The 19,487-nt window shown below is 52.1% G+C and overlaps 1 protein-coding gene across 1 annotated transcript in view; it reads left to right on the top strand.

The window, feature by feature from the left end:
- ANP32A (acidic nuclear phosphoprotein 32 family member A) overlaps window positions 1-18,069 on the top strand; it is a 36,911-nt gene extending 18,842 nt beyond the window's left edge. The window contains exons 2-7 of the mRNA NM_001003013.2: window positions 11,411-11,560; window positions 11,745-11,867; window positions 13,693-13,891; window positions 15,032-15,129; window positions 17,492-17,555; window positions 17,811-18,069. Of these exons, the coding sequence (NP_001003013.2) occupies window positions 11,411-11,560; window positions 11,745-11,867; window positions 13,693-13,891; window positions 15,032-15,129; window positions 17,492-17,555; window positions 17,811-17,872 (696 nt within the window). The 3' untranslated portion in view covers window positions 17,873-18,069. The remainder of the gene's footprint in view (window positions 1-11,410; window positions 11,561-11,744; window positions 11,868-13,692; window positions 13,892-15,031; window positions 15,130-17,491; window positions 17,556-17,810) is intronic.
- The last annotated feature ends 1,418 nt before the right edge of the window (window positions 18,070-19,487 follow it).

The raw sequence follows: 19,487 nt of genomic DNA, 5'->3' as shown, positions 1-19,487 counted from the left end.
GCTTCATCATATAATCTTAATTCATTTAATAATCGCTCAGCACTGTGTCTGTGTAGAGCCCTCCTCAGATGTTCACTTAGCAGCCTCTGATTTGTCTCCCTCTGAGGGAGACAGCTCACTGATTTTTCAGCACAGCCCATTCTTCTGTGGGACAGTGGTCATGATTTAAACACTCTCTTATAGTCTACATGGGGCTGAAAACTACCTCGATTGTAATTCCTGCACACCGATCTGAGTTCCCGAAGTGCTGGAGAACATAGAATGATCGGACTTTCGTGTGCCTATGACACACCTTCAAATCGTTGGAGAAGGATGGCTTATCATAAGGCTCCCCCACCCTCCGCTAGGACATCACCGGTTCCTTTGATTGTCCTTCCAGTGCCACAGGTGTCAGGGGCCTTCCCACCTTGGTGCCTTCCTCAACTTTGTTCTGCTTCGAGGTTAAGAATTTAACGTTTAGTCCCGTCAGAAGAGAAGGTTCTAGGACCCTGACTGAGGAATTTTGGCCCCTGTGGATGTGGCTGTCAACACAGCCTGGGGGTACCCTCGGCTGATGAAGATAGAACTCAGTATGTTCTTCACACGATCTCTTTACTTCAATTTTTTTTTTTAATTTATTTATTTGACAGAACAAGCATGCACACAAGCAGGGGGAAGCGGCAGGCAGAGGCAGAGGGAGAAGCAGAGTCCCTGCAGAGTCCCTAGCCCAGTGTGGGGCTTGATCCCAGGACCCTGGGAATGCTTAACCAACGTAGCCACCCAGGCGCCCCTTCACACTCTTTCTTAAGTGGTTGAGCCCGTCCCCAACTCATCCAGAATCATAAAGGTTGTAAGGTCTTTGGTTTTGGCTTTTAGCGTTTTGAGATTATAGCAGCTGAATTAGCTCCGTGAAGAACAGGGAACCTGACCTGGACCCAGTTTTAAAAGACAGTAAATACAGGTCCAGTTCTGTATCCAGAATCCTCGAGAAGAGGGTGGAACTCTAGTAGAAGTAAAGCAAAATGTGCAGAGCCCTTAGCTCCATCATTTCTTCCCTTTTTCTGACTGCCTGTGGCTTTTTTTCAGTGTTTGTCTGTCTGTCCCTGTGCTTCCCCACCCCTTCCACGCTCTCCTGCCACTGCTTCCCATCCCCACCCCACCTGGAGGCAGACACTTGGAAGCAGCGATTCCCCAGCCTCTCCTGCACATCCCTCCCTAATGCTTTTACCATAAGGCTTTCCTTTACAGACTTAGGCCAGGTGCACATGTCACATCTCTCTCAAGGAGAAAGAACTGGCATTAAATTGCTTCCCATGTGTGACCCTTAGGTAATTTGTTTTGAGGCCTCGGAGAGAGAAAACTGCCCCCACCAGCTTTAGGCTCTTCTGTGAGACTGGTTCCCGGTTTCTGCCCAAATCAGCAGTTTCCGATAGGTAGTTGGACGTGAGGACTTCGGTGCTGTGCTGTTTCCTTGCTCCACTTCTGGCATTGCCAGCGCCGCTGTCATTTGGGGTTGAGGTGGCGGGGAAGGAGGCCAAGGTCAAGGGTTTCGAATCCGAGGCCATGGAGCCTTTCTCTGCCCCTTCTGCACTTCCAAACCTGCAAGGAGGGCAGTGAGAAAGACAGGAGGGCCGGGTTCAGGCTTGGGGCTCTTTTCCTCACAGTTGGTTTCCTTGTCCTCCTTTGCTTCCTCTTGCTTCCAGGAGTTCACCCCAGAGAGGCCCGTGACTTGGGTGTGGGCCCTGAATTGGGAGAAATGAGAACAGCCCAAGGACGGATTCTGTAATGGGCTGTGTGACCTTGGGTGAGTCACTCGGTTGGTTTCCATGGGGCTTCATCAATTGCTTAAGGAGCTGGATGGGATCCAGTGGTTCCCGAGAGATGGTGATGATAGGGTCCTTTGGCTCTTCAAAGCCAGCTGGAAATTCCGACAGAGGCAACAGCCAGGGGCTGTGGGAAGTGGCCCGGCCTCTGAGTCTGCGTAGTGCCGAGGCTTCTCGGATGGGTTATGCCGCTGGGCCAGGCTGGGCAGAGGCTGGACCTGCCAGCTCATGGATCGCCAAAGAGTGAAACTGAGACAGTGAATTAACTTTTGTTTTGCAGACTGTTCTTCCACTCGGGGGGCCATGGGGAGTGGGAAGCAGTCAAGGGCAAGGTCCACGTTGGACCCAGGCAGAGACCCAGTACCCTCTCTTCAGACCCTGCTGATTGAGGACTGCAGTGGCATTTCCACAGCATATGGCCCCTGCTGTCTACAGGTGACCCGGGCTGGGCTAAAAATCCCCGAATCTAATATGAGAAGCCCAGATCAACCCCATCAGGCAGCTGGGACAGGGCCCAGGAAGCCATGTTTGTTGATTTGCCTAAGAGTAGAACTAGTGGGATGCTTTGCTTCAGAAAAGTGAAGAAGTTGGTGAGCCTTTTAGAATCCAGAAGATTCTTTAGAGCCATTGACTACCCCCACTCCATTCTTGGCTCTAGCTTGAGTGACCCAGTCTAGTTTGACCACTTAGCAAGTGTTTGCTGAAAGCCAGCCCCTCTGGCAGGGCACCAGCGGGGAACACTGGGACCTCAGACCTCGGGAAGGCAGTGTTTGGAGGAGGGACGGCGGGAGGAAGGATTGCCAGGGGCCCTGTGGCCACGCGCGGCTCCCGGAGGGCCCTGGTGGACCGGGGCGGTTCACCTATGAGAGGGATAGGCTGGGGAGAGCTCCAGTTGTCTGTCTGTGGATTCGGCGAAGTGATACCTGGGGAAGCACTTTGTAAACTGTCACATGGGGAAGAAATGCCAGATGACGTCACCGTGTTTACTGCAGGGCAGGGAGGCTGGCAGAGAGGTGAGGTGGGGACAGACTTGCCTTGGGAAGAGGCACAGGGTTTTTGGTCCGGGAGCACTGATGGCTGGGAGGCTGGGAATTCTCTGGCTTTGCAATCCCTGTGGTCATTAAAGGCTGTGGACCAGGAGTGATGGAACATGACAGGATCTGATCAAAGCAGTGTTTTAGGAAGATGGGCCAGGATTCACTCCTTTGCTCTCCGGGGCTTCCTTTTCTGTCTCATGGCTTTTCTGTTGCATGGGGCCAGTGCTGTGGCTCTTTAATAAGATCATCATGGACAGTGTGGGGTTTTTTTGTTTGTTTGTTTGTTTGTTTGTTTGTTTGTTTGTTTGTTTTTAATGAACCACAGCATTGTTGAACAGGGAATAGGTCCCCATGAGCTGAGCTGCTTGCTCCCTGCTGCCCTGGGAGATAGCAGACATCAGATGGGACGATGCCAGACTCCTGCATTTGGAACCCAACACCCTGGGCCTCTGGGGGCTGTTTTTGTGATCCTGGTGTGTTTTAAGAGACTACACAATTGATTTTTGTGTTTCATTAATTGCCTTGGGCCCCAAATGTCCTTTTCTGGCATCCCTCAGTGATGAATCCTAGGCTTTTTTGGTCCATACAATGTCCCACTTCCTTTTGGGGAATAGAGGCTGTGTTTGGATATGAGGTGAGATTAAAAGTGTATGGATTCGCCAAATTTTGGAACAAGAAGGGATCTCCTCTCTGTGCCCAGGCTTCATTGTCCAGTGTGTGAATTAGGAGACTAGCAGAAGCCCAGAGAGGGATGTGACATTCCCCGCAAGGTACATAGCAAGTTACTGGCAAAGTGGGCACCAGGGTCCAGGTCATCAGACTGCCTGATGAGCATCCTTTGCACTGTACCTCCTGCTTCTTGTCCCCCTTCCTTCTCCACCATTCAGATACCATCTGCTGGGACCAGTGCCTTCACTGGACTCCGCTTCAAACTGCTTCATCACACCCCCCAGTACTAAAGGTGGGAAGGGACAGCCACGGAGAAGATGTAGCCTGCTAGATTGCCAGTTGAGCGCGTCATCCACCAGTTCCAAAACTTCATCTCTCCCTGTTCCCACTATACCCTCTTCCACTAGCAAAGTCAGCCTAAGACAACTCCTCCCCACTTCTTGGGCCCAAACCGTGTTCTGGACCTATTTTCTGTTGCTCTAGGAGGACTTTCCTTCACATACCTAAAGCAGGCAGGGCTAGGGCAGGGGCTGGGCAATCAAGGCAGGCTTCCTCCAGGAGGTGGAACTGACAAGGTCTTGAAGTGGAGCAGAATCTAGACCGGTCCAGAAGGGAGGAATGAGGTGTAAAGGGAGGAACTCCAGGGTGTAACATCCGGGAGGCGCCCCAGCTCTGCTGGGGGCTTGCCAGCGAAACAGGCCCACTGGACAAGCCCAAAGCCCAGGCCCGGTAGCCACGCCTGCTGCCCTCCAGTTACTGCCGAGGGTGTCCTGGCTGGAGAAGGCACCTGCAGTGGAACCAGCTCCTCTGTCTCGGGGAGGCAGAAACCAAGACCTACCCACACCGTTGGAGGAGGTAGGAGGCCGCTTCCAGGCGGCCCAGGAGGCGGTCACCGGGTTTATGTTAATGCGGGTCCTCCCCCAGCCTGCGCTTAGCCTATTACCCGGGCCGACAGCTTAATTACGCTGCAGCGCGCCTCAGCTTGCGTTGCTCGGTTCCCTAAAATAATAAGGATGGCGTCACCGACTTCCCGCGGCCATGTGCTCCCACCCGTGCCTCCCGAGCTCTATTGTAGGAAACAAACAAAATCCAGACACTCAGATGCTTGCTTTCTTGGAGGGATTTTTGTTTTTGTTTTTGTTTTTAATACTGGGACCCTGCCCCGTAGTTAAGATTTTCAGAGATCTTTTAAGTGCGGAGACCAGAGTCTTAGCTACAAGGCAGCTGCGGAATATCCTCCTGTTAGCAGAAATTCGAGAGCTGGATGGATGATTCCACAGTCTTCCACTGGGGACTGTGATTTCTGATCAGAGCAATGGTGTGGGGTGGCGTGGCAGGAGAATCTTCCAGCGCCTGGTTCCTGGGCTCTGGACCAGCTCTGGACCTGGCTTTTTCCTCTGGCTAAACTCGAGCAGCATTTTACAAGCTGTGGATCACATTTAAGAAAGAAAAAAAAATGTTTTAACGTAATAGATAAGAGCGATGGTAATAAGGTATGTTTTGTTTTGGTGTGTGTGCCTGTATACACAGAACATGTGTACACCGAGCCAAGGCATAAATATATTTTTTACTGTGGGTTGTGGTCAGAAAGCCACTGACCTAGATGATCCCGAAGGCCTTTCTAGCTTTCGAAATGTCCGACTTTTCTCCCACAGCCTGTCTTTCCCCTCGTGGAACCTGACTGGTTTTTGCAGGTTTTGCACCACAGACTATTAAGCAACCGTAGAGATTTTTAGGGTCAAAAAAACAAAATCACTAGCATCTGTCACTCCTATTGAACACCTTGGGGAAGAAGCTCATTTCCCCTCAGCCTTGGTGACTCAAACAGTTTGGCCTTCTAGCTAGAAATGGGATCTGCAACAGGGGATGGCCCATTTAAAAACTGACCTATTTAAAACCCATGAGCGCCAAAAAAACACGGGGTCAATTTGATTTGAGTCTCCTCTTCTGTGTAAGACTGGAACCTGAAAGCTAAATTGGTCAGGGACGGACAGGGTTGTAACCGAAGCTACGAATATTTATTGAACTCTTGCTCGGTGAAAGAAAAGAAAATCTCAAGGCTCGAGGGTAGTGGGGGGGGTGGTGATGGGAAGACACAAAATAAGGTGTAGATGTGAAGTCAGGAGGGGTATATTTTGGGTGTCACGATCTTCGCTCTCCAGAGTGTTGGGAGGCTTCGTGCGTTCCGTGAGAGCTAGCTTTGGCGGCTCGGACCTGCTGGCCTGCCTCTGCTCCCGTCTTGTGCCACGGCTGTGGACGCGGTGGTAAAGGTGGCTGTGGGTCAGGGAGAAGGCCAGTGGCTCTTCCCAAGCTGGAGATGCTCTAAGTGCATTATTCCACTTAATCCCGCTCTAGGTGACGGGCACTATTGTCACTGGAGGAAGCGGAAGCTCAGGGGAGGTGAGATGAGCTAGCAAGTGGAGAATGTGGACTTGAGCCAAGTCTGTCTGACTCCAGAGCCTCCTTCTGTCCACCTCTCCATGTTGCCTCCGGAAGTGCTGGAAAAATAAAGAGCTGTTCTCACTTGAGCTTCCTTCTCTCTGCTTCTGGCCTTCCAAGGGCTCTGTTGTAGGCCTAAGCTGCCCATTTAAATCAGGGCCCCCTGACCGTGGGCATGTGACCCATGCAGTCACACAGGGCCGTGGGCTTTGAAGGGCCCTCCCTCGGGTTTCATGCACCGCTGTTGCTGTTTTGGAATTCTTAACGATTTTTGAGCAGTGGGCCTTACATGTTCATTTTGAACTAAAGCCTTGCCAATTAACACAGCCAGTCCTGGCTTTGATACAGCTCATCCCCTTTCTGGGTTTTTCTGGGTCCCTCCTGTCTTGAGCATGCCTGTCCTCTCTGGGGAGGAGGCATTTGAAGAATGCACTCCATCCCACCCTCGAGCCTGCTACCTGGCACACTGCTCCAGTAGCTGTTTACCAGCCATCGGCCTCCTCCTCGCCGTCACCACACCTCTGGCTGGCAGGGACCCCCAACTGTGGCTCACCACCGCCTCTGAGTCCCCTCAGCATTTACCCAGGTGAACCGTGTCCTAGGAACACCCTTTACGGAGGGAGGGGCCTCTTCTAGGCAAGAGGTCAGTGTACCAAGCTCTGGGTCAGGGCAGGAGGAGTGTGTGCAATTGGCCTGCCTCCTGGGGGACACAAGACACCCTGCAAAACATTGTTTATAAGAGGTCAGGTTCCTTCAGTCTCTGTGGGGCCAGTGACACTGTAAGTTTCACGATGGTTTGACTCACTCTGTATGCCCGGCACCTAGTAGTGTGCCTGGCACGATAACCAGGACATTTGTTAAGCAGTTGCTCCGGTGTCCGCTCCCCGCTAGGCTGATTACGAGGAAGGACAGTCCCTGACCTCTAGGAGGATCGGATGCTTAATACACGATTAAATGATTCATGTGGCAGCTGCCCTCAGTGCCCTGGGATGCTCAGAGCTGGGTGGGGGAGGCTTCCCGGGGAGCGGGGCCTGAACTCCATTTGTGGTGCAGGGGTAAGACGTGGGGAGGGGTGGAGAGGGGAGGGCCGGTCCTCCTTAGGTCAGTTTAGGAACTCGGAGCACCCTCCCCCCACAAGCGGCAGGAAGCCAGGAGGAATGTTTCTTAGGCTGGAGTTTGCACTTTGTAGGTTAAACAGATACCGTCCTCCCCCTTCCACAGAGGCAGAGCCTCAGACCTCGGGGACAGAGTCAGGGTCATCAGCCAGCCGGGTCCTTGGCCTGTTCCAGTCTTCCAGTGTCCCCGCTGTCACAGAGACCCCTCTTTGGAGGCAGAAACAGACTCGGAGTGACTTAGATGATGACCGTGACCAGGACTGCAGTGTAGAGAATAGAGAGGAAATGATCAAATTTGAGAGAGCTGTGAAGACAAGATTTCACAGTTTTGAAACAAGCAACGGGTTGTTCCTCAGAGGAATAATGTGTTTGTGTTTATCACGGACGTTTCAGCTCCCATTGGTGAGAAATGATTGCTGTGTCCTTGCTCTGGGGACAAGTTTTTCAGGAAATGCTGGAGCCGGACAGTCTGATTTCTTGGGAAGCTTCACTGCCCACCCACCCCCACCCCGACCTCTCGTGGGGGCCGAGGATGACCGTGCAGAGTCCTCGCAGGGCTGACACCTGAGGAGCGAAAGCAAAGAGTCCTGTGTCGTTCCATCCATGGGTGTTTGAAAAGCTTCTGACACCAGCGGAGTAAGCTAGTTGTTGGGCTAGAGAGAGAGTAACCACATTCAGATATTTTTAAAGGGCCAGTGGAGTTGGGAGAGAATCGAAACCCAAAGTACAAATTTTCAGTTTAATTTTAACTTTGCACTTAGCTCACACCCAGGATTTGGCACAGGGACGTGGACCTTAATTTTTTTTTTTTCCTTTTTTTTCTTTCTTTTTTAAGCAGAACACACCCTGGATGTAAAAGGGGATACGCTCTTTGCCTGGAATGGCTTGGAGTGGCGGCCGCCACACAGACAGGAGGAAGTGGGTTGGAATAGGAGCAGGAGTTCAGAGTGGCTTTGGGGAGCGTTGGGCTGGTTGGAGGTTTGGAAACATGTGAGCCTGTCCGGAACTCTAGGAACAGGTGGCCCTCCCCAGAGGCCGGGGGACCCAGAGGGTACATGTAACGACTCCAGGCCGCCTGTTGGGCTGGTATCTTTGTTTTTTCCTATTTGGTCCATTCCAGACACTTCGTAGGCAGCCTACCTGCCATCTCCAGAGTGACAGTCCCTCCCCAAAGCATCCCCTGCATGGTTTGGGCTTTCTGGTGATATCAGCAGCCTCCAGGCCTAAACCTCGACCCCCCCACCTCCCATCTCTTTGGTCTCTTGCCCCACACACTGCTGAAACCCCCTGGCAGGAAGGAAGTGCAGAACCCCATTGAGGTCCCTAAGGCTCCACAGACCTGACCTGTGAGGGCCACCTGCTGGCGCTCCAAACAGCGCAGGCTCCCCCAAGTGGCTGGGGCGTGACCTCTTCCTACTTGGCAGGAGCAGGGTCCCAGGTCTCCCAGCCCCTCTCCACATCCTTGCTCCCTAATAGCAGTGTCCTCTGGAGGAGGGCCGACTTGAGTTTGTTTTGTTTAACCGAGGAAGTGTAACCAGGCTAGGGACCGCCGGGATGGCCCCCACCCTGCTGGTGGAACCATGAGAAAGAGGGGTGTCGGGGAGCTCGTAGGGTTGCGTTGGGTCTGGGAGAGCCTGCGGCTTACATTTGGGAACGTCTGAGAAGCTATCAGGAGCCAACACCGACCAGCTGGGTCCACTAGGCACCATCCTGTTCCATTCCTGGGACTTCAGGATTGGTGGTTCTGAGGTGGCTGTCACGTGGGAGGCACCCCCCTACCCCCGGGGAGCCCTAGTGAGGATTAAGCAAGCTGGTGCAGGCAAAGCATGTCGAGGGTGCCTGTGAGGGCTCAGGAAAGATCCGCCCGTTACTATTAATAAATACGTTAGTGGTAGTGGCTTGTGTATTGTCCCCGAGAGGAACGGCCCCCAGTTGGTGGTGGTGCTGAGACTGGGACCCTGGGTCGGGCCGTAGAATTCCCAGGCAGCATCGTGCTTCTCTAGAAAAGAGGCCAACTTCCAGGAGGAGTTCCCCTGACTCCCAGCACCACCTCCCCCATCTCGAAGACCTTCTTTTCCTTGGCTGATGGCCGGAAGAGGAGAAGCCCTTGACCCGTCTGGAAAAACCTCATGTCTGAAATCTTTGAGGCTGGACTGGAATCCCCCCTATTTGTCTTTTCTCTGGTGGAGCTTCAAGAATTCCCGGCGCCTTCTGAAGACCACGGGCCCTGGGGCTCCAGTGTTAGGAGCCACCAGAGGAGGTGGTCCTCCCTCCCCCGGACGGCAGCTCTCCTGCCATTTGCCCTGCTGCCCTAAGGCCTGGCTTCCTGGCTCTACGCTGATTTCCTGCCCTGGGGCAGAAGGCCTCGCAGGATTTATTCCCAGGCACTCTTGCCAGTGACCTTGAGAAGGTGGCTTGACCTGGACATCTGGCCTCTCCTGGGGACTGAGGGAGTGGAAAAGGATTTAACTTCTCCCATCCCAGCTCCAAGGGGAAGGCGGGCCTTGGCGGCCAGCGCCTCGGCCCGGAACTGTGAGCTCTGGGAAGGAGCTCCCGCGCCTGGCTTGGCCCCTTCTGGCACGCTGCCGCTGCCCGGGGCTGAGCACACCACCTCCCTCCACCAGCGAGGAAGAAATCGGGGCAGCCGTGGGGCTCTGCAGCCCAGATGTGCCCCCGCACTCCTCTGGCCCGCCCCCTGGGCACAGCAGGCCCACTGTGGACTCTGTTTCCCCCAGGCTTCCTGTTGGCCCCAAGAGGCTCAGGAAGGGGGAAGGACCAGAGACTGGCGAGCCGGTCGTCCTAGAGCCAGCAGGAAGCTCTGGGCAAATCGCCGTGCTTATCCAGGAGAAGAAAAGGCTCCAAGTGGCTGGAATGACCCTTTGGACAATGTGGGAATGTGGGACTGCTGTGGAGAAGAACTAGCCATACTGTCTGACCCATCGGTGACAATAACCTGTGGGTGGAAGTCCCAGGGAGGCAGCCTACCATTGAGGCATGCTTCTTGGGGGCTGCAGGAAGCGGGCAGGTGGGGATGTTGTGTCAAGCACCTGGTGCCGCCAGGAGGAGTCACCCGTATGGTGCCTGCCAGCCCTGAGTGACCAGGGAGCAACCAGACTGCTGGGGCAGCAGTGGGTAACCAGGGGCATCTGCCTGGTGGGCAGGACACCCTGGCCTCCTTTGCTGACTCTCCAGGGTCATTCAGGCCCGAGACTCGATTACCCTCCTCGGCTTGTCTCCCCCTGTACGGGAGCCTGGATCACCTTCAGCCACACCGACCTTTTAGCAACCTAAGGAGAAGTAGCTTTTTATCAGTCTTTCTACAGTCTTGGAAATACAGGATTTGAACCCAAATGGGGGTAAGAGGAGAAACAAGGAGAATCTAAGAACTCTAGCAGCAAAATTGCCTCCAGGCAGTTTGAAAGAAGAGACAGGCAGGGTCACAGAGGTGCTTCCAAAGACCAACTTTTGTACTTTGACGGCCTCAGTGTGTCACTATGGGGCCATCCTCCATTTGTGGGGTTTCATTTTTTTCCCTTCACGTCTAACTCAGGACCCTATGAAAAGCAGGGTCTAGAGAAACTCCCCTTAATATGGTAACTGTAAGTAGTAAGTATTTATGCTTAAAATGAGGAAAATGAAAACTCAGTCCCTCGTTCTCACCAGCCGCGTTGCAGGTGCTCAGTGGCCACGCTTGGCCAGTGGCTCCTCTCATGGACTCAGCAGGTGTCCATCGTTGTGGGAAGTTCTATTGCACAAGGTTGTGTACAGAATGGAGAATGGGGGGCTCCCTAGTCTGGTGACCATGGTGATGAGCACCAGACCTGGTGGGCAGGCTCTGGCTGGTGAGCCTGTGACAAGAGGTGTCCTGGTGTCTTGGGACCCATCCGCACGCAGAGTCACAGACATGCAGAGGCAGAAAGGAAGGTGGGGCCCGAGGATGGGAAGTAAGGTAGCAGGTCAGGCTGCGGCCACATGGGCATGGGGTTGGAGGGATCTGATGGTGTGGCTGGTGCTGGCGGGAAGCTGGGGACCGTGGTGGCTTATTTTTTAACGGCAGTTTTGGAGAATGAGCCTGCGGGGCCTTGCCCACAGCAGCAGGGCTTGTGGAGTTTGTCACCTGCAGTCTGGCCCAGGCTCCTGTCCCAAGTGTGTGCCGCCGCCCGTCCCCTCCCCGCCGCGATCCTCAGTCGGTGGTGCCATGCTCCCAAAGAGGCAGAGCAAATGTTGCCTCTAGTACGCGACGGACGGCCTTTTGGGCCTGTCTCTTGGTCCTCCCGAGGGGGCCGACCCCCTCCCCAGCCTCAGCCCCCAGTCCGCGCCTCCGTTCACATTGGGCCTTCCTTTCCAGGTGAAAGAGCTTGTCCTGGACAACTGCCGGTCGATTGAAGGCAAAATCGAAGGCCTCACAGATGAATTTGAGGAACTGGAGTTCTTAAGTACAATCAACGTAGGCCTCACCTCAGTCGCAAACTTACCAAAGTTAAACAAACTTAAGAAGGTAAAATGGGTGGAGGAGTCTGTGTGCGTGGGGAGGAGGGGGTCGTTACTTTGTGATGAGGGAGCTTCCCTGGAGGTGAAGCCAGGCGAGCACCGACTCGCCTTCTGCCCAGGGCCAGCGCGCTGGGCCCTCAGACGTCATTATAAGAGCTCTTTCTGCTTTTCCCCCTCCCTGCCCCGTTCAGCTTGAACTAAGCGATAACAGAATCTCAGGGGGCCTGGAAGTATTGGCAGAAAAGTGTCCGAACCTCACGCATCTAAATTTAAGTGGCAACAAAATTAAAGACCTCAGCACAATAGAGCCACTGGTGAGTCACTTGGGTCTTTCCCTCTGCATGGGATGGGAGGGGGGAGGGACTGGTATCAGGGAATACTACTCTTAGGTTTGTAGAATGAGTTTTTTTTTTTCTTTCCCACTTATCTTACTTTATTGGGCTCCCATTACGTGCCATGAGATCGAGTTGGAGCTACTGTTTCTGCTTTGTCCATAGAGAAGTGGAAGCCTAGAGACGTTCAGTGGTTTGAGCAAGGTCACACAGCCAGAGTGGGCAGTCGGGGGCAAGGGCGGGGGGTCAGACCCTTGCCTCAACTTCTGGTGGCGTGCTTTTCTTCTTCCACTTTCTGCTCAGCTTCAGAAACCTGAGCTGTCATTTCTTAGAGCCTGATTCCTTGGCCCTTGTTGGGGAGGGAGGAGCCATCCAGGAGTGAAGCTGCCCCTGGAGTTTGCCACCTATTTTCCTCCTTGGATAGCCGGCCTTCCTGTAAGGGGCACGCAGGAAGAGTGGCTGACCCCTGGTCTCCAGGCCTTGCAGTGATGGTGACCAGGGCCTCATCTCCATACGGCTGCACGTACCCCACACTTTGTGGATTGTCTCACCAGCAAGGAACAGGGCATGGTCAGAACAGCAATTTCTGTATTACCTGGGATCTGATGGATTGTGTTCCCTTGATTTGAGCTATGTCATCGATTAATAGCTTTCTCGAAATACAGAAATACCGTCACCTGAAATAAGCACATTTGCCATAAGAACCCTCCCAGAGGATCACGCACCTTAGGATTGGGGGAAGGTCATAAGGATATTTTGCCAAGTTTGCCACATTTCCCATTTTTTAAGTTTATGGAGGAGAGGTTGGGGCATCCCTCAGTTTGGGTTTGTAGGTTCTCGTCCAAGAAGCACCCCTTGCCCTCTCTGGCCGCTGGAGAGGCAGATTGATGGGCAGGGCAGCAGAACCAGACGTTGGCCCTGCTTTCTTGAGCTCAGACTTTTCCCCTCTATGGCCTGGAGTCAACTATGAGATATATTTCCCGTAGATCTTCTTTTCAGGTCTTCCGCTGACCTCCTAGGGCAAAGCAAAACTATTTTGATCTACCTGGAAGCCTTGATTTTATGATTTCATAAGAAAATCTTTGAAGTTCAGTATATGTGTATTTTGGGAGGCAGGTATGGAGACCAAGTGTATATAAATCATTCTGATTCGGTTACCGTTAAAGGTCAGACCTAGACACACACACACACACACACCCTGCTGCCCAGGCCACAGGTGCTTTTGTATTTTCTCCTTCTGTGGTGACCAGTGTGATGGATGCGCTGTGCTCACCTCCCCAGGACAGGAAGGTGCTGGGCTCACCCACCCAGACTACAGCCCAGACACCTTCCCTGCCCTTGACCTGCTGAGCATGACTTTTCACTCCTGAGATCTTGAGAGCAGCCAAACTGTGATCCCTTCTGCCTTAGCAGGGTTGTGAGGATAAACAGAGCTAACACCTGGTGTGCTGTGTCCATGGCCAGCACCCTCACTGGCATTACTGATAGACCCCCAGGACTTTGCTAGCTCGTGCCACCTTCTTTGTTCCCCTCTGGCTCCTTAGCCACAGAGGCAGCAGCAGAGCTTCTGGCTGGAGCCCCAGAGGAGCCCAGGTTAATTTGAAGCCAGTCACTGATAGGGCCAGAGCTTACTTGCAGACTAAATGTGTTGGCATTGGATGAGGCTTTAGAGGTAGGCCCTAGAGTCCATCCTCCGTTTTCCAGATGAGGGACCTGAGGCCTACCAGCCAGGGACGGGCCAGAGCAGAGCCGATTCCTCTACCTGTTGTTTGCTCCCTCACTGTTGACTTCGTCTTTCCACTTGCAGAAAAAGTTAGAAAACCTCAAGAGCTTAGACCTTTTCAATTGTGAGGTAACCAACCTGAACGACTACCGAGAAAACGTGTTCAAGCTCCTCCCGCAGCTCACGTATCTCGATGGCTACGACCGGGACGACAAGGAGGCCCCCGACTCGGACGCCGAGGGCTACGTGGAGGGCCTGGATGACGACGAGGAGGACGAGGATGGTGGGTGTGGGGGTGAAGGCGGTGGGGGGGGGGGCTGCCAGGTGGCCTCTTCTTTCCGCAGCTGCTTCGGGAACCTCTGTCCCTGATCTTTCTCACGGGGGCTCAAACCCCCCAGAGAAGCACCCTGAGGCTCCCTGATTGCAGTAACTCCTTAAAAGAACATCTAACCGAACTCTCCCATCAGGTTTTTCCTCTTTTTTCCAGAGGCTCCCCCAGAATGAGATCCTACAGTGTCTCTGTGTTGTGGGGAAGAGGGGTGAGCACCTGGAGGAAGGTGGGGTGTGGCCTGAGGGTCCCATTCAGCTGAGTCTCCACTAGTGGAGCTGAGGTTGGGAGCCCCCTGGTGGCTGCAGGCCACAGGACCATGGGACTTGCAGGGTGTGCCCCAGGGGTCCCCCGGAGGTGGAAGAGGCTTGCGGGAGGTGCACTGGGCACCCTGGCAGTACAGGGGGGTGAGGGTGAGCCAGCAGGGCCTACAGGGAGGAAGGAAGGAAGAAAGGGAAGGACCACCTCCCACTGTCCCCTTCCTGTGCACCAGCACAGTGCAGCTTCCCTCAGGTCTTCATGGCCACAGGAACGGTGAGAATTGAGACATCTGGCCCATGCATTCAGGCAGCAGATTTCTTGTTTTTCCTTCTTAGGTCAGAGTATTTTGCAAGATAGTCACCTACCCATTTGCCTTAGTTTATTCTATCTTGTATAGCAGGCCCCAGGGCCTGAGTCCTGAGACCCGGTTTCTAGGCCCACCTCTGTGGCTGACTTGATGTGTGACCTTGAAACAAGTCCCCTCTCCCCTCAAGGACTCGGATCTTTGCCTTTAAAGCAAGGAGTCTGGCTAGATGCTGTTTGCAAAGAAATCGACCTCTTGGCTTTTGTAAGCCCTGTAACTTCTTCCTCTGATCCAGCAGTGTCTCTGTGATCTCAGCCTCTACATGGGATCTTTTGTTTTTGTAAAACTTGGGAGGAGGACTTATCTTTGGATTGCTTTAGGATGTGTTGAGTCACATTGGAGCATCCAGGCTTTGAGCCTGGGTGGCTGTGGGAGGGTCCCGGGGCCCCACAGAAGACCTGAGCCTGGGTTTGTGCTGTGAGGGAGGCCAGCTTACCACCAGTGCCCTTGTCCCCATTTCTGGTGCACAGAAGAAGAATATGATGAAGATGCTCAGGTAGTGGAAGACGAGGAGGATGAAGAGGAGGAGGAAGAAGGAGAAGAGGAGGATGTGAGCGGAGAAGAGGAGGTAAGAGGCACCATCTCCCCAGAGTCCCCCTTACTTAATGCCTATGAGTCGGTCCCACTCTGTGCCTCAGTCAGTGATCAATCTTTGGCAGCCCAGAAACCCCGGGTGGGGAAATGAGACTGTTTTAGGGCCTTTTATCGGACTGCCGGAGGGAATCAAGACTTGCAGCCTGTCCTGGGAGGGCAGGAGGGAGAGGATCCTGGAGGCAGGGCACACAAGTCCCGTGTAATAAGCCTAGCCCTTGTTTCTACCAGAGAGTAAGTTCCTAGGGAATCCACATCCCTATTTTCTGCCTTTTTGCATTCCTATGTTAATTCAGATATTTACTGAGCGCTTAGAGTTTGCTAGGGAAAACTGAAGACTACTTTGAACTCATGGGTGGTTGGGTAAGACCCAGCTGGCTGCAGATCAGAGTGACAAGGGTCCTTAGCACACATGGCAGTAGTACTATTATCCTAACACCTTCACTGGCTCCCAGTTTCTTAAAAAGGTCTGCATGTCTATGAGGGGGTAGATCCCAGTTCTATCACTTGCTAGCTGTGTGTCCCTGGACAAATACTTAACCTTTCTGAGCCTATTTCTTTGTCTGTAAAATAAGTATTGTTTTATATCTGGGTTATTAATAGGGATCAACTTGGTGGATTCTTTTTTTTTTTTTTTTTTTTAAATTTTGTTGATTTATTTATGATAGTCACATAGAGAGAGAGAGAGAGGCAGAGACACAGGCAGAGGGAGAAGCAGGCTCCATGCACCGGAAGCCCGATGTGGGACTCGATCCCGGGTCTCCAGGATCGTGCCCTGGGCCAAAGGCAGGCGCCAAACCGCTGCGCCACCCAGGGATCCCAACTTGGTGGATTCTTGAGAATGTAATTCCTAAGTTACAATTGAGGACAGTTTTTGATCACTTAGTATTTTAGGCTTTCACACCCTTCAAGGTTCATGGCTCTGTGTGCTGGGTTTTGAGTTTGGATGATCCTCTCTATACCAGAGTCATTTTCTATAACTTGTTTGGAATTCTTAATCAGCTCTTCCTAATTACAAAAGTCAGACCTGGAAAGGCTTAAAATGACAACAGCACGGACAAGGTACCTGCTTTTCCTTCCTGACTTCCTGTCTCCATCCTTTAAGGGTGCAGACAGCTGCCTGTCACACAGACCCACGTGGGCAGGATCTCCGGCCCACCCCAAGCTGGGGAGAAACAGGTTGAGACGAACAGAAAAATCCAGTGGGATCAGCCTGGTTCCTGCCTAGTTCAGCTGCTGGGTTTCCCTTCTCCCTAAGTGCAGGCTGGTACTAGGCTCAACTCTGAAGAATACTGCGAGTATTTTAAAAATAAAGAGTTAGAAAAATAGGTCCTCCTAGGACAGGGCAGTAAGTCATGTTGGCTAATGGATTTTTCATCTTGCACTTCCCGTCAGAGGAGCCACAGCATGCAGGGGTTTTTGTTTTTTTGTTTTTTGCCCTTTTTTTTTTTTTTTTTTTTTTTTTGTAATCTCATTGACCATCTGCAGAGTTCCAGCTTCCAGTGAAGGAGAGCTTATACACAGACCGAAAAAAAAAAAAAAAAAAAGAAGTCTTAGCAAACAGACTGAAAAAACTATTTGGTAACATTATAAAAGGATATTTCCCTTGACAAAAAGGAGTCTATCACCAAGTTCTTTTTAAACAATGGGTTGGTTGCCTGACGCTTTAGGAACGGTGTTAACATGCAGAGATTTAGCTAGCACAGGACTTCAGAAACAGCATGAAGCAGGAGTCCTGGGTTGAGAGTGAATTCTTGCACCTTGCTGGGATCTCAAGTCTGGGAATGATGTCTTTAGGGGAAGTCTTCATCTTCCCCTCCAAGTGATCCAAGTGTGCGAAGTGTAGACGGACTGGGTGGAGTGAGGTTGGACTTGCCCACAGAATCTGGATGTGCTAAAACCAGGGTCCTCCCTTAAAGCCAAAACCATTTGGAAGACAAAGGAAAAAGGCTGGCTGGCTTTGCACGACAGTCAGCTTGGGGAGTGTTTTCTCCAGAGAGCACACAGATGGGAAAGCTTGCCTGAGTTACAGGGACTTTGGGTCGAAAAATCTGAACCTGGTTTAGAACCTGCCAGCCCCCAGACACAGCCTGCAGATCCTATGTGTGATGTGGGTATTTCCTGGAGAAGGGGTTTGAGGCTTTCTCAGATTCTTAAAGGGATCCTTGATGCAAAAGAACCTCTGCTTGGCATCCCGAGGTGGCAGGTTCTTGTCGGGGCTCTGGGAAGTAGGGCGGCCCCCATCTTTTTGATCCAGCTGTCTGGGGAAGGGGCTTTGTCAGCATGCCCTGGGCCGGGGAGGGGCACTCCTAATGTCTGGTGTCCATCTTCTCTCCTAGGAGGATGAAGAGGGTTATAACGACGGGGAAGTAGACGATGAGGAAGATGAAGAAGATGTTGGTGGTATGGCGGCATTTTTACTCTCCGCTGGTAGCAGCCTGGTGCCCTCAGTTGGCGGTAGATGGCCAGGCCCCAGGGACCCGACTGGGGGCAGACTGCACCTGTGCAAGGTCCACCCCCTGTGCCTCCCTGGCTTCACAGATTTCCCAGGGTTGGCAAAGCTTCCCAGACGCGTGGTCCCATGGGTTCCGGGCAGGTGGGGTGAGTTAGAGGCAGGATCAGCGCCTTAGCCTAAACACCTTTTCCTTACTCTTCCAGAAGAAGAAAGGGGTCAGAAGCGAAAACGAGAACCTGAAGATGAGGGAGAAGACGATGACTAAGTGGAATAACCCTATTTTGAAAAATTCCTATTGTGATTTGACTGTTTTTACCCATTACCCCCCCTGAAATCCCGCCCCCCGAAACTTATTTTTTCTGATTGTAACGTTGCTGTGGGAACGAGAGGGGAAAAGTGTACTGGGGGTTGTGGGGGGAGGGAGGGCGGGAGGGGGTGGAATAAAATACTATTTTTACTGCCACTCTTTATTTTTTCCCCCTACTTTTTCTTTGTGTCTGGTTTTGTCCCTGTAAATGCGATAGCTGAGTACACACCAAGTGAGCATTTGTTCCTTACTCTCAAAGAGGACGGTTTAGAGGGCTCTTACAATCTCCTGGTATTTCCCTGAGTCTCTGCAGTTGGTTGGAAGGTCACGGCTGGCCTCCCTTTGGTTTCTCAAGAGCCTGGGAGGGGCTGAGCACCAGCCACATCTTACCTGGCCCCGGTTCCCTTGATTTCTGCATTTCTTGGGCCTGCTCGAGGCATCCAACGCCCTGGTTTGTAAATAGCAACCTCAAGGCGTATTTTGGCACTGGTTGGGGGACATTCCCCGTCTCTCATTTCTTTCCTCCTTCACAGATGGTGGTGGGCTTTGCTCTACGGAGAAGACTCTGATGTCACTCTTAGAGCTGGAGCCAGAGGGCTGAGAACAGCAGGCTTAGGAGTTAATGAGTAAAATGGATTTGGTAATGATAATTAAAAGAGAAGAAGCAAACCCTCAAACTTCAACCTCTTTAAAAGATCAAAAACAACAACCACAACAACAAACTGTCCTATCTTGTTCTGTAAAATATTAGAACGCTTTGTTTTACGAAATGACAAGAGAATCCTTCCACACGTACTTCTGTGCTCAGACCATTTTTACAAACCTGAGCACAGGAGACGCTGCTGCATGTCGGCTGGGTTGTTTTTTTTTGTTTTTTTTTTTTTCATACACCCGAGCACGGAAAAACTAACGCAAAATTGTATTTTCTTACCTAGTGGAAATCTGAAATGACTGCAAATTCCTAGTGAATGTACAGGTTTGCTCCCATGTCCCTCTTCTGGATTGCTTTAGAAGTGACGTGTTATTTCCTAGCCCGTGTTTCATCTGTATAAAAGAACATCTGCACCAGTTTTTCTCCTCCCCCTCAGAAGAGCCAAACTTTGAGTTTTATGTCTGTTTGTCATTGATAAATTTCAATAAATCTTTTTATACAATTTTTTTGGGGGTGGCTTCTTTGAGTCCAGCAGGCCATTGATCTTTCTAAGATCTTTCTAAGATGCATTCCAGATAAGCTGCTAGCTGATGGGGGCGGGGAAGCAAGGGGGGGGGGGCCCTTGCTTAGCATTGTTATCTGATAAAATAGCTTCTTTTCAGGGTAGGTAACCTGACACCGAGTTTGGATGCTTTGGGTCTCAAAGCAAGGCTCGGTGGTGAGCTGTCTTCATCAAAAGCTTCATCGTCAGCATAAAAACCCAAAAGATGGAAAGATACAGAGTTATTCTAATGCCAGAACTGTCACCAAAAATTTTGTTAGGCCGACTTTGGGGCCTTATTTTGAATTCTCTTTCACAGTTTCCTTGTTCAGACTCTCAAGGAAGAACGCGTGCTCGAAGACCTCAGGAACGCATAAAAC

Source organism: Canis lupus, chromosome 30 (assembly GCF_011100685.1).
Source record: "Canis lupus familiaris isolate Mischka breed German Shepherd chromosome 30, alternate assembly UU_Cfam_GSD_1.0, whole genome shotgun sequence".
NCBI lineage: Eukaryota > Metazoa > Chordata > Mammalia > Carnivora > Canidae > Canis > Canis lupus.
This window is presented reverse-complemented; position numbering and strand designations above follow the sequence as displayed.